Source organism: Anomaloglossus baeobatrachus, chromosome 2 (assembly GCF_048569485.1).
Source record: "Anomaloglossus baeobatrachus isolate aAnoBae1 chromosome 2, aAnoBae1.hap1, whole genome shotgun sequence".
Classification (NCBI taxonomy): Eukaryota; Metazoa; Chordata; class Amphibia; order Anura; family Aromobatidae; genus Anomaloglossus; species Anomaloglossus baeobatrachus.
The window spans coordinates 622,160,078-622,174,109 of NC_134354.1; the positions used below are offsets into that span (position 1 = coordinate 622,160,078).

At 45.5% G+C, this 14,032-nt stretch overlaps 1 protein-coding gene across 1 annotated transcript in view; it reads left to right on the top strand.

Annotated features, from left to right (window-relative positions):
* Positions 1–14,032, top strand: part of NAA16 (N-alpha-acetyltransferase 16, NatA auxiliary subunit) — a 116,929-nt gene that overhangs the window by 692 nt on the left and 102,205 nt on the right. Inside the window, exon 2 of the mRNA XM_075336853.1 lies at positions 12,800–12,884. Within this exon, the coding sequence (XP_075192968.1) occupies positions 12,800–12,884 (85 nt within the window). The remainder of the gene's footprint in view (positions 1–12,799; positions 12,885–14,032) is intronic.

The following is a 14,032-nucleotide window of genomic DNA, read 5'->3' on the forward strand; positions in this document are numbered from 1 at the left end:
ACCTGCTGCCCCCCCCCGAGCATGTCACCTGCTGCCCCCCCCCGAGCATGTCACCTGCTGCCCCCCCCCGAGCATGTCACCTGCTGCCCCCCCCCGAGCATGTCACCTGCTGCCCCCCCCGAGCATGTCACCTGCTGCCCCCCCCCGAGCATGTCACCTGCTGCCCCCCCCCGAGCATGTCACCTGCTGCCCCCCCCGAGCATGTCACCTGCTGCCCCCCCCCCCGAGCATGTCACCTGCTGCCCCCCCCCCGAGCATGTCACCTGCTGCCCCCCTCCGAGCATGTCACCTGCTGCCCCCCCTCCGAGCATGTCACCTGCTGCCCCCCCTCCGAGCATGTCACCTGCTGCCCCCCCTCCGAGCATGTCACCTGCTGCCCCCCCTCCGAGCATGTCACCGCCCCCCCCCCCCGAGCATGTCACCGCCCCCCCCCGAGCATGTCACCGGCCCCCCCCCCGAGCATGTCACCGGCCCCCCCCCGAGCATGTCACCGGCCCCCCCCCGAGCATGTCACCGGCCCCCCCCCGAGCATGTCACCGGCCCCCCCCCGAGCATGTCACCGGCCCCCCCCCGAGCATGTCACCTGCCGCCCCCCCCGAGCATGTCACCTGCCGCCCCCCCCGAGCATGTCACCTGCCGCCCCCCCCCGAGCATGTCACCTGCCGCCCCCCCCGAGCATGTCACCTGCCGCCCCCCCCGAGCATGTCACCTGCCGCCCCCCCCGAGCATGTCACCTGCCGCCCCCCCCGAGCATGTCACTTGCCGCCCCCCCCGAGCATGTCACCTGCCGCCCCCCCCGAGCATGTCACCTGCCGCCCCCCCCGAGCATGTCACCTGCCGCCCCCCCCGAGCATGTCACCTGCCGCCCCCCCCGAGCATGTCACCTGCCGCCCCCCCCCGAGCATGTCACCTGCCGCCCCCCCCGAGCATGTCACCTGCCGCCCCCCCCGAGCATGTCACCTGCCGCCTCCCCCGAGCATGTCACCTGCCGCCCCCCCCGAGCATGTCACCTGCCGCCCCCCCGAGCATGTCACCTGCCGCCCCCCCCGAGCATGTCACCTGCCGCCCCCCCCGAGCATGTCACCTGCCGCCCCCCCCGAGCATGTCACCTGCCGCCCCCCCCGAGCATGTCACCTGCCGCCCCCCCCCGAGCATGTTACCTGCCACTTGCTGGCATATGATTATTTCAAAGCTATGGAAAAAAACACCCAAATGATGGTAGACAAGTCGCAGTCACATCCTTCCTGTATTGAAGCCTGTGGTACAGTGGCATGCAAAAGTTTGTGCCCCCCGGTCAAAATTACTATGAACAGATAAGCAAGTTGAAAATGAAATGATCTCTAAAAGGCATAAAGTTAGATGACACATTTCCTCTGTATTTCAGGGGAAAAAAAAAGTTCCATCTTTTCTATCAATGCTGCTATGGGGAACTCCTTTATGGATTGATGAGTAATTCTTTCCTATAAATACCAGGATTACATAGAGGTTACAATGCGGAGCGTCTTCATGGCTGGATGATCTATCCCCGAGGTGACCATATTCCTTAATGTCCTCTGCAAACTCCGACTTTCATCAGATAGATAGAAATTATAAATCATCATAGAAAGATGTAAGGGAAGAGTCTAGGAGGTAACAAACAGAAGATACCGTGGTACAAATATTACAACAGCAAATGACCCCCTCCCACCCATAAACCTTGAAAGTCATAGATAAGACCCAGAGTATAAATTTCTGTTTTAAGCTTTCAGGGCTCAAAGTTCCAAGTCTGTAGATCCATTTGTTCTCAGTTTGGTCAAGAATTTTGCCCAAACTCCCACCCCTGGGCCCAGCACTATCTGATCAATCCTTTCTATGGTTAGGTCTCCAGACTTGCAGCCATGATGGAGTTTATAATGTCTATGTATTGTTTTCAGAAGGGATATCTCATGTTTTGGCATGATCAATGTCTGTGTTCCCTGACACACACCTACAACTCCTGAGTGGTAAGTCCCACATTTACTTTTACATGGGTGCATTCACAGTGACATATCACGCCTTTACAGGGGTAACTCAGGAGCTTTCTTACTTCAAATGCTTTGAAACCATGGCTATTACTAGTCTTGGCTATTACTAGATTTTCATAGGTTTTACACAAGCCACAGGGAAAAACCACTTTTATGATGCATTATATTTCTTGGTTGAAGGTGGCGTGTATTGGCTACTGACCAACAGATCACAAAGATTTTGGGAACATTGTGCTATAATAGAAGGTGTCGATGGAAGTATATTTCTTAGAGCAGGATCTGTCATAAGGATGATTCAATGTTTTCCAACAATTGTTTAAGCTCATTCCATTGGGATTTAAAGGTGGTAATAAGGTGTGCTTGTGTTTACGTTATATTGAAGTCCTTGTCCAAAGAGTAGATAATCTCTTTTTTTACCCGCGTCTAATGGCTGCGGCTATATCCCCTTTCTTAAATTTTCAGGCTCTGGATTGTGATTCAAATAATTGGTCTTGTGAGCATTGAACCATATGAATTCCACATATAATTGATAGTGGGTTTGAGGACGTGGCATCCAACAGAGAGATTGTGATGGTCGGTGTTGGGATTATTATATGGAGATAAGGTATGCACACCAGTGACTATGTAATGGGAATATATGAAAAGCAGAAACTGCTGTGTGAATACTGACATGAAAAATCCAATAGCTATATGTAAGAGTGAAAATATGAAAAATGGAATCTGCATTACTGCCATGAACATATGAATAAAGAGAAATTTAGCTATTGAATTGATAAATGCAACAGAGCCCCAACACTACGCCAAAGTATTTCTCTACGTTGGGGTCCCTAGCTTGTGTGTGTCCTCTCATGCAGTTAAAAAACTTACCGTGTATGGGAAGCTGAGACCCAGGCTATATATGCGTATAATGTGGACTGGCAATATGTGTGGTGGGGCCGGGTTCACAAACGAAAAACTACAAATCAATTAAGAAATAACGTCTGGAACACCAATTCTGAGTCTGAACTGGGTGCAAAGACCTAAAAAATCTACACTATATGGAGAGAAGGTATGCACACCAGTGACAATGTAAGGGGAATATATGAAATAGCAGAAACTGCTGTGTGAATACTGACACGAAAAATCCAATAGCTATATGTAAAAGTGAAAGTATGAAAATGAAATCTGCATTACACACACTAGCTAGGGACCTCAACGTAGAGAAATACTTTGGCGTAGTGTTGGGGCTCTGTTTCTTTGAGCAATTCAATAGCTACATTTCTCTCTATTCATATGTTCATGGCAGTAATGCAGATTCCATTTTTCATATTTTCATTCTTACATATAGCTATTGGATTTTTCATGTCAGTATTCACACATCAGTTTCTGCTTTTCACATATTCCCCTCACATAGTCACTGGTGTGCATACCTTCTCTCCATATAGTTTAGTGTTTGGATTATATCCATATTGATCTTTCCATTTTTGGATAACTGCATCTGTAAGTTAAGGAAATCCACGTTCTTCCCACTCTTGTATGCGAGCTTGATGTCCAAGTCATTGTTATTTTATTTGGTCATTAATTTGTCAACTTCTTCCTCTGCCCCCTCCCAAATAAACCAAACCTCATCGATATAGCGCATCTATTTATGTACTTGTACTATCTCTTGTAGGGAGACACCCTGAAAAACGTCCCGCTCCTATGCGCTCAGAAAAAGGTTAGCATAGGAGGGAGCATAGGCTTTCCCCATAGCTGTGCCCTGTAATTGGAGGTACATGTTTCTGTTGAAAATGAAGATTTTATCCTTGAGGACAAATTCCAGTTGGATCAGGAGCAATTCCACAATGGATCAATCTAAGTCACCGGTTTTGAGAATCCATGTTGTCTCTCTTAGACCATCTTCAGGACTTTTTGATGTTTTCAAAGAGTCAATGTCCGCTGTTACCATGATCATGTTTTTTTCAAGGTGTATATGGATTAATCCTTGTAGGGCCGCTATGATATCCTGCATAAATGAAGGTAGAGTAGACACAAGGGGTTTGAAGCAATGGTCTATTGTAGCTGAAATAATATCACATAGACCCCATATTGCCTGAAATTATTGGTTTACTGGGGGGGGGGGGGTATGATGGATTTTTATGAATTTTTGGAATGAGATTCAGAGTGGGAAGACATGATGATTCTTGATGGATTCAAATAACTTTTTACGTAATAATTTCCTTATTGTGGACTTCTTCCAAAATGCCTTAAAGTTCAGTTTGATATTGTATAGAAGGATTTGTAGGTAGTTTTGTGTAGCATGTTTGGTCATTCAATCGTTTGTAAGCTTGTTTTTCATACAGGTGAGTGGGCCATGCAACTAAGGTGCCCCCTTATCTGTGGTTTTTAACACATTATCCAGAGTGACCAGCTCAGTAGTGACCAGCTCAGTAGTGACCAGCTCAGTAGTGTCCAGCTCAGTAGTGACCAGCTTGGTGAAGACTTCTGCTGGGCGGATATTGAAGGTTGGAAAGGTTTTAGATTTATTGAATAAATGAAAGGGGACGGGTACCAACCTTATTGGGTTCGTTTTCATCTGCTAGTGATTTTAGGGCCTCCAATGCTTCCATTTCTTCTTCAGTTGAAAATACTTAATCAGAGTGTGATTTATAAAGCAGTTTCTGAAGTAACAGCTGTCTGGCGAAGAGGTGGATGTCTTTTACGGCTGTGAATGTGTCTAAGGCTATGTGCGCACTAGTGCGTCTTACCCGCGGATTTGCCGCGGAAATTTCTTGAGAAATGTCTGCAATCTTTGTGCAGACATTTCCCAGCAAATCCTATGTAAAAAAAAAAAAAAATAGCTGTGCGCACACTGCGGATTTTTCTCAAGAAATTTCCTTGAGAAGAATTTCTTGAGAAGAATTTCTTGAGAAAATTTCTTGAGAAAATGAGCATGTCAATTTTTTTCCGCAGGTACCCTGCGGATTTCGGCAGTACAGCCTGCAAAATCCGCAGGGAACAACCTGCGGGAAAATCGCGGATAATCCGCGGCTAATCTGCGGCAAATCCGCATGCGGATTTACCGCGGATTTGGTGCAGATTTTTTCCGGAGGTCCGGAAATCTTCCACTCCCAGAAGTTTCTCAAGAAATTTTCTTGAGAAACTTCACAGTTCTAGTGCGCACAAAGCCTAAATGTTGGAAAGGAGAAAAGACCTCTAGAACAACCTGTAGGAGTTGTAAGGGTAGGTGCGCACGCTGCGTTCTGGCTTGACAAACTGCAGTGTTTTGTCACTGCATATGCGTTTAAAAAAGCATCCAAAACGCTGCGTTTTAGATGCATTTTGAATGCAGTTTGGATGCGTTCTGAATGCGTGCTCTCCCACAGACAAAGAGGGAAAAGCATCCAAAATGCACAAAAGTGACATGTTACTGTTTTAAACACATCGATTTTGTCAAATATTTGGTATCCAAAACGCTGCTTTTAAAAATGCAACGTGCGCATGGAATTTGCTGACTTCTCATAGACTTTGCTGGGGACACAGAACGCACGCATTTACTCTGCAGTTTAAAATGCTGCGTAAACGCATGAAAAAACACAACGTGCGCACATAGCCTTAATCAGTAAGAATATACGTAGATCAGTTGAACCTGTCAGGAGCAATATGCACCCAGGACCACGAGCAGCTCTGGGTGTATATTGCTAATCCCAGCCTAACCGTCCCAGCCTATAGTAGCATAGATTAAGGTATCGTTAGAAAAAGTATTTCTAAAAATCCTTCGTTATGTGCTAATGAGGCCAGCAGCTAGTGTTGCAAGGGCATTAGTTCCCTTGGTTAGTTGGCCTCCCTAGCATGTAAACATGCCCCTGTGGGCGTGCTAACATGCTAATGAATGTGTAGTGGCAGAAGATCGTCGCGGTCACTTCTCTGCTGCCATCACGTCCAATACTTGACTTTGGTTCAGTGTGCATGATCCCGGACTTTCGGCTTCACCGTGCGCATGACCTAAATTCTGGGATCGTGCACACTGAGCCGAAGTCAAGCATCTGGCGAGGTGGCAGCAGAGAGCGGTGAGATTGACCATGCCTCTGACGCTGCACATTCATTAGCATGCTAGCACACCCATAGGGGCATGCTTACATGCTATGTGGGCCGACTAGCCAAGGGAACTCACACCCTTGCGACTAGTCCCTGGCCTCATGAGCATATTATAAAGGATCTTTAGAAATACTTTTTCTAAAGATCCCTTTATCTATCCTACTATAGGCTGGGACAGTTAGGCAGAGATTAGCATTAGGCACCCAGAACTGCTTGTGGTTCTGGGTGCATATTGCACCTGACAGGTTCCCTTTTTAATTGATCTCATTTTTTTGTTGGCCTTAGTCTTGTTGTATATGGCTGGATATTTTCTGGCTTCCTTATTTCTTGCTCTTGTCCTTTGATATATGTTCCCCAATTCATCTATATCATTGGATGAGGCATAACATTCTGACTTCTAGATGGGCTCCTTTGGTCTGAATGTCTGGGCAAACTTTTTTTCTTGCCAGCAAAAAATCTTTTTGGACTCAGTCGATAACATCACGTTGGTATTTTTTTAGGTTTTTATGACTGACAAATGAGAACATGAATTTTTTTCCCCCATATCTGGAAGATGCTTATCCAGATGATCCATCCGAATTTCTCTGTCTATTAATTTTTGTAGTGTTTCCGATTCCTCATCTCTCTTGTACATGGATGGGACGTTGTTGTAAATAACGATCTGTATAAATTCCATTGAACATGTGGTAGTTTCCATCTTCCATTTCTGTAATAGATCTTCATTATCTTGTTCAAAGAAAGGAAATGATTGTATATGTAGGACATTTTAGAAGAAGCCCGAGATAAGGGAATAATTCCAAAAAATTATTTGAATCCATTAAGAATCATCACGTCCTCCCACTCTATAATTCCAAAAATTCATGAAAATCTTGCCCTCCCTGGTAGATCAATAATTTCAGACAATTTGGGGGTTTATGTAAAATTATCCCAGCTACAGAAGACCATTCCATCAAACCCCTTGTGTCTACTCTACCTTCATTTATGCAGGATATCACAGTGTCCCTACAAAGATTAAACCATATACACCTTGAAAAGAAGCTGATCATGGTCACAGCGGACATTGAATCTTTGATTACATCAATAAAGCCTAAAGATGGTCGAAGAGAGACAGCGTGAATTCTTAAAACCGGTGACTTAGATGGATGCATTGTGCAATTGCTTCTGATCCTTCTGGAATTTGTCCTCAAGGAGAACATCTTCATTTTCAACAGCAATGTCTACCTCCCATTACAGGGCACTGCTATAGGGGAATTCTTTACTCCATCCTATGCTATCATTTTTCATTGCACATGGGGGAGGGATGTTTTTCAGGGTGTAACCTTACCAGAGGTAACACAGGTACAAAAATAGATGCATTTTATTGATGATGTTTGGTTTATTTGGGAGGGGTCAGAGAAATAATTTGACAAATTAATCACCAAACTAAATAACAATGACCTAAACATCAAACTCTCATACAAAACTGGGAAGAACGTGGGTTTCCTTGATATACAGATTCTGGTTTCTGAATATGAAGATATCTATATGGATATATTCAGAAAACCGACCACCACAAATTCTGTTGGATTCCATGTCCTCAAACCCACCATAAACCACATGTGGAATTTCTGTAGGTCAATAGAGCGAAAAGGATTTGTTCAAAAAACCAATTATTTGAACCATAATCCCAGGAATTTAGCTTTTAGATTCGAAGAAAGGGGATATAGCGGGAGACTCATTAGACAAGGGTATAAAAGGGCCACAAAGTAAAAAAGAGATGATCTACGCTTTGGACAAGGACGTCAATATAACATAAACACAACAAAATCAAGCACAACTTATTACCACCTTGAATTCCCCCCCAAAGGAATGAGCTTAAAACAACTGTTGGAAAACATTGGAACGTCCCAATGACAGATCTCGCTCTAAGAAAAGTACTTCCATCGAAACCTTCTATTGTAGCATGATATTCCCAAAATCTGTTGGTCCATAGCCAATAAGCGCCACATTCAACCAAGAAATGCAATGCATCAGCAACCATCAAAGGTTTTTTTCCCCTGTGTCTTGTGTAAAGCCTATGCAAATCTAGTAAAAGCCAGGACATGATATATCCCTTCTGAAAACAATACCTAGACATTATAAATGCCATCAGGGCTGTAACTAGAGAACTAACCATAAAAAGGATTCATCAGGTAGTTATAGGTCCAAGTGATGGGAATTTTGGAAAAATGCTTACCCAAACTGAGAGCAAATTGGAACTTTGACCCCTAAGGGCTTAAATGAAAATTTGGGTTTTGGGTCGTATCTCTGAATTCTGAGGGTTTTGTATGGATTGGTGGGGGTCATTTGCTGTTTTTAATTTTTTTTTTTTCCCTCATTTTATCTTTTGTTTGTTATGTCCTAGTCTCTTCGCTTACATGTTTCTATGACGATTGCTCATTTTCATCTGCCTCATGAAAATCAGAGAGTTTGCAGCGGACAATAGGGAATATGGTCACCTTGGGATTAAATAATTAATCCGTGAAGAAGTTCTGCATAGTAACATCTCTCTAAGGCTACTTTCTCATCAGCGTTTTTTTGCCTGTAGGCAAAAAACCGCAAGCCGCATATGACCAGATCCTATGGATTGAATGTTCAACGCATGCAACCGCAATTGTTATTTTACCGGATCCTTCTACTTCTACTTTTTATTGCTGCTGCGATGGATGCAGCGGGACACAGAATTTATTGACTGGCACTGGAGTCTGCTGATCGGGAGTTAGCTGAACTCCTGATCTCACAGCCCGCACATGCTGTGATGGATGCAGGGGGACACAGAACAAGTAATCGGCCGGCACTGGAGTCAGCTGATCTGATTACTTGTTCTGCCGGCTGTGTGGTCAGGAGTAGGGATGTGTGAGCAGTAAAATGCTTGGGTGCTCGATGGGCGAAGCCTATTTTATTTTTTTTCTTCATTTAAAAAAACAAAACAAAACATAACCCTAATCCTAGGGTTAGGGATAAAAAAAAATGCTCCCGTTACATTTTCTGTTGCTAAGGGTAACTCAAGCAGCTACTTTCTGCTAACCCCCACTGCTTGGTGTTACCTTCACTGGCAATGGATAATCCAGGGAAGCCCTTTTTTTTGCCCAAAATCTAAAGAAAAAATGACGTGGGCTTCGCCCTATTTTTGTATGCTAGCCAGGTACAGTAGGCAGTTACGGCTGCCCCCAACCCCCAGCTGCCTATTCGTACCCGGCTGGGAACAAAAATTTAGGGAAGCCCTTTTTTTTAATTATTTCATGAAATAATTAAAAAAGAACCGACGTGGGCTTCGCCCAATTTTTGTTCCGGCCAGGTACAACTAGGCAGCTGGGAATTGGAATCCACAGCGCAGGGTGGCACAAGGTTTCTGCCCCCCCCCTCCCACCCGCTGCGAATTGCAGTCCACAGACGCCCCAGAAAATGGTGCCTTCATAGAAGCGCCATCTTCTGGTGCTGTATCCAACTCTTCCAGCGGCTCTGATATGCCGGGTGGCACACTGTGTAATAAGGGATCAATACCAGCTTTGTTTTCCCAGCTGGTATTAAGCCCGAGATTTTTAATGTCAGGCCGAGTTTGACCCGGCCATTAAGAATCTCCAATAAAGGGTTAAACAAAGACATCACACTGAGAAATAATACTTTATTAGAAATAAATACACAGACACACTTAGGGACTCCATCTTTATCACTCCCTTTCACCCCTTCACGATCCTGGTCTTCTGTGTGAGAGAGAGATTTCTGCACTGACCATGCCAGGCTGCTTTGTCTATCAGGATCCAGCGACTTCCGGTACTGCAGGATTCGGCGCCCATTGAAATACATTGCAGCTACTGCCGCAATCTAACGGATCCACTGACATGCAGTTTTTAGCCCGAGGACAAAAACGCTACAAGTAGTGTTTTTGAAAAAAGGTAAAATACCGCAAAGCAACGGATCCAGTGTGTGCCGCACGCAACTGAATGTGACCGCATATTGCCACGATTCCATTGCAAATGCATTTAAATCACAATGAATTTGTAAAGGATCCGGCTTTGCGGCAAAAAATCCATTCGTGCTGCAGTTAAAAAAAAAATGCTGATGTAAAAGTAGCCTAATCCTAGTATTCAAGGGAAAGAATTATTCATTAATCCATAAAGAAATTCCACATAGCAGCATTGATTCAATCCCGTCATCCGTGGGATTCATGGGACAAAACTTAAATAAGTTTCACTCCTCCTTATTATCCCCTGGTGAAGATAATAATGTAAGACGATTATTTTCCTCTACCAGGAAAAGTCCTGTTATCAATATTCCGAACAATATATTTTTTTTTTTCCCTATTCAGTCCACACTTCTTGGACCAGGCTTTTACATCCACATACGCAGTATCTATTCCCACTTTTGGCTAATCAGTGCGGCACTCTTTCTGGACCTTAAGGCCCAGTCACACTAAACAGCTTACCAGCGATACCAACAACGATACTACCTGATGGGGATCGCTGGTAAGTTGCTAGGAGGTCGCTGGTGAGATGTCACACTAAGCGACGCTCCAGCGATCCCACCAGCAACCTGACCTGGCAGGGATCGCTGGAGCGTCGCTACACGGGTTGCTGGTGAGCTTGTCACACAGGCAGATCTCACCAGCAACCCATGACCAGCCCCCAGCGCCACGTGGAAGCGATGCTGCGCTTGGTAACTAAGGTAAATATTGGGTATCCAACCCGATATTTACCTTGGTTACCAGCGCACACCGCTTAGCGCTGGCTCCCTGCACACCTAGCCACAGTACACATCGGATTAATTACCCGATGTGTACTCTGCTACGTGTGTAGGTAGCAGGAGCCGGCTTCTGCGGACGCTGGTAACCACAGTAAACATCGGGTAACCAAGAAGCCCTTACCTTGGTTACCTGATATTTACCTTCGTTACCAGCGTCCGCCGCTCTCAGCTGCCAGTGCCGGCTCCTGCTCTCTGCACTCCTAGCCACAGCACACATTGGGTTCATTACCCGATGTGTACTTCGGCTACCTGTGCAGAGAACAGGAGCCGGCACTGACAGCTGAGAGCGGCGGACGCTGGTAACGAAGGTAAATATCAGGTAACCAAGGAAAGGGCTTCTTGGTTACCCGATGTTTACTGTGGTTACCAGCCTCCGCAGAAGCCGGCTCCTGCTGCCTGCACATTTAGTTGTTGCTGTCTCGCTGTCACACACAGCGATGTGTGCTTCACAGCGGGACAGCAACAACTAAAAAATGGTCCAGGACATTCAGCAACAACCAGCGACCTCACAGCAGGGGCCAGGTTGTTGCTGGATGTCACACACAGCAACATCGCTAGCAACATTGCTGCTACGTCACAAAAGTTGTTCCTTAGCAGCGATGTTGCTAGCGATGTTGCCTAGTGTGAAGTGGCCTTTAGATATCTGGCCACACATTCCAATAACTCTTTGAGCACCTGTGATGCGCATACTTATGGGATTTGAACTCCAAGAACAAGAGTCTTTAAATTTACCAATATATAAAGATACCCCAAAGACACCGTAATGCAAATGTATAAAACATTCCCCCAGGAACCTCGGACGCCTTTCTTGCTTGTGGTAAGCCTACATGCCTCATTAATGTTCCATTAATGTGATACTACCTGGGCACCTCTTAATCGTATTTGAGGTCATAGTTTTGCCTCAGAGGGTATTTTGGCTATTGTACCAGTTATACATACAGGCCTTGGAGTCATGATCTGGTATAAAACCATAGGCTTAGGTTATGGGGCCATTAACTAGCGGCACAATGGTTTTTTTGGGCCCCTTTTTAGGGCCTTCTGTATGGGCATGAGGCTGCTACAATAATGACTTGTATTCATCTGGTCTGGCAGGTCCGATATAATTTTTGACATATGTCCTGGGTCACGTGGGGTCTCCCCTCTTCCTTCACTCACTCAATCCGGTTTTTCATGATTGTTATCTTGTATGTACTGCAATACCCTGTGCGCTATAAAATAAAATGTTTTATACATTTGCATTACGGTGTCTTTGGGGTATCTTTATATATTGGTAAATTTAAAGACTCTTGTTCTTGGAGTTCAAATGTATCAGTTTCGAGTTGTTGCCTATAAGTTCTGGATTTTTATGTTATACTTATGGGATTTGATGCATGCGCTCTACCTGTTGCACCACATGGTGACTGCAGCCTGACCCTTTCTTTTCCTTGGTTTTCAGGCTATTTACACGTTCCCTCATAGGAGGTTTTCTCTAGTTTAGTCTTCTTTTTAATGTATTCCAATAAGATATTATTTTATTCTAATCTCTTGCATGAATCTCTTTGTAACCTAAGGATCACTAAAAATGTCCTATGGTTTTAGTAAATTGTCATGCGCCTCACATGATATATTGTTTGGATGTTGTGATTAGGTGATGGTTTACGTGTGTGTCATCAGCATTAGTGGTGCTATTGTATGCAGATGGGATAATCCTAAATCATTCTATGGGATGTGCCATAAATGTCTCATAGATTCAGGTGTAGCTCAGGAATAAAGCCCCCTTCCCGTCCCGGGGTCAGTAGAGACTAGTCGCACATCCACACCACTCCTCATTCATTTCTATTCAAGTTCTGAAAATTGCCCTTCATGCTTTCTGCACTAATTTCTAAATTCCCATACAAATGACTAATGACAGATGCATAGCGGGGTGTCAGACATTTATAACAATCAAAAAAACTATTCCTCTTTGTCTTACTCATGTGTCTCTCTTTTATTTTTTTTAGAAATGCTATGAACAAAAACAGTACAAGAATGGGCTGAAATTTTGTAAGATGATCCTCTCAAACCCCCGCTTTGCAGAACATGGAGGTGAGTTGATGATATCCTGACATCATGCAGTGACGGAAGCCTCTGTGTTGTGGCTGTTGTTTTACGTGTAAAATATCCGAGCACCTGCAATATTTGGCTGCGCTCTGTGAGTACTCGAGTACCCTGATGCGCTATCGAGCACGCTCGCCCATCATTACTTACCGTATTTTTCGTACTATAAGACGCACCGGACCATAAGACGCACCCTGGTTTTAGAGAAGGAAAATGGGAAAATAAACTTTTAAGCAAAAAATGTGGTCATGACACACTGTTATGAGGCGAGGATCTGCTGCTGACACTGTTATGGGGGTAATGTCCCCAAATTCTCTACTAAGGTACCCCATCCTGATAATGATCCTGCTGCCTTGTATATGATCCTCCTGCCTTGTATATATATATATGTCCCTCATCCTGGTATAGCCCCATCCTGCTATATACCTCCCATCCTGATAAATAGCCCCATCCTGCTATATACCCCATCCTGGTGTATGGCCGCATCGTGTGGCATACAAAAAAATAAACGTTCATACTCGCCTTTCCTCGCTCCACGCAGCATCGCTCCTCCTCCCGTCTGTGCCAGCAGCAGCGCCGCTGACCTGTGTGGAGCCGCCATTGTTTCCTGCAGCATCGCTCGTCCTCCTGTCTGTGCAGGCCGTGGCTGTATGTGGACACGTGCGCACAGCGATTACGTCATCCCTGTGCGCACCGCTATTCTCCACACACAACCGTGGTCGGCAGACAGGAGGAGATCGCGGTGCTGCAGGGATCGTGGCCGGTGAGTATACTGATTCACTGCACCCCTGCTGCTGATGATGATGCTCGGGGGACAGTGAATAAAGCCGCACATGATCACTCCAGGCTGTAGTTGCCAGGGGTGATCATGCGGGCCGGCTGTTTACTATGCGTGCATCCCCCGCCCATCAATCCACCCACCTTTCTGTGCCGACTTCAGCGCTGAGAGATGATGGGTGGGAGGATGCATGCATATTAAATGAGCAGGCCCACGTGGTCACGGTAGGCGCTGCTACAGCCTGCTCGTGCCGCCGATGACCCACTCCACCGCAGCACCCTCATTCCCCGCAGCCATGTGCCCTACATTCAGGCTATAAGAAGCACCCCCCACTTTCCCCCAACATTTGGGGGGGGGG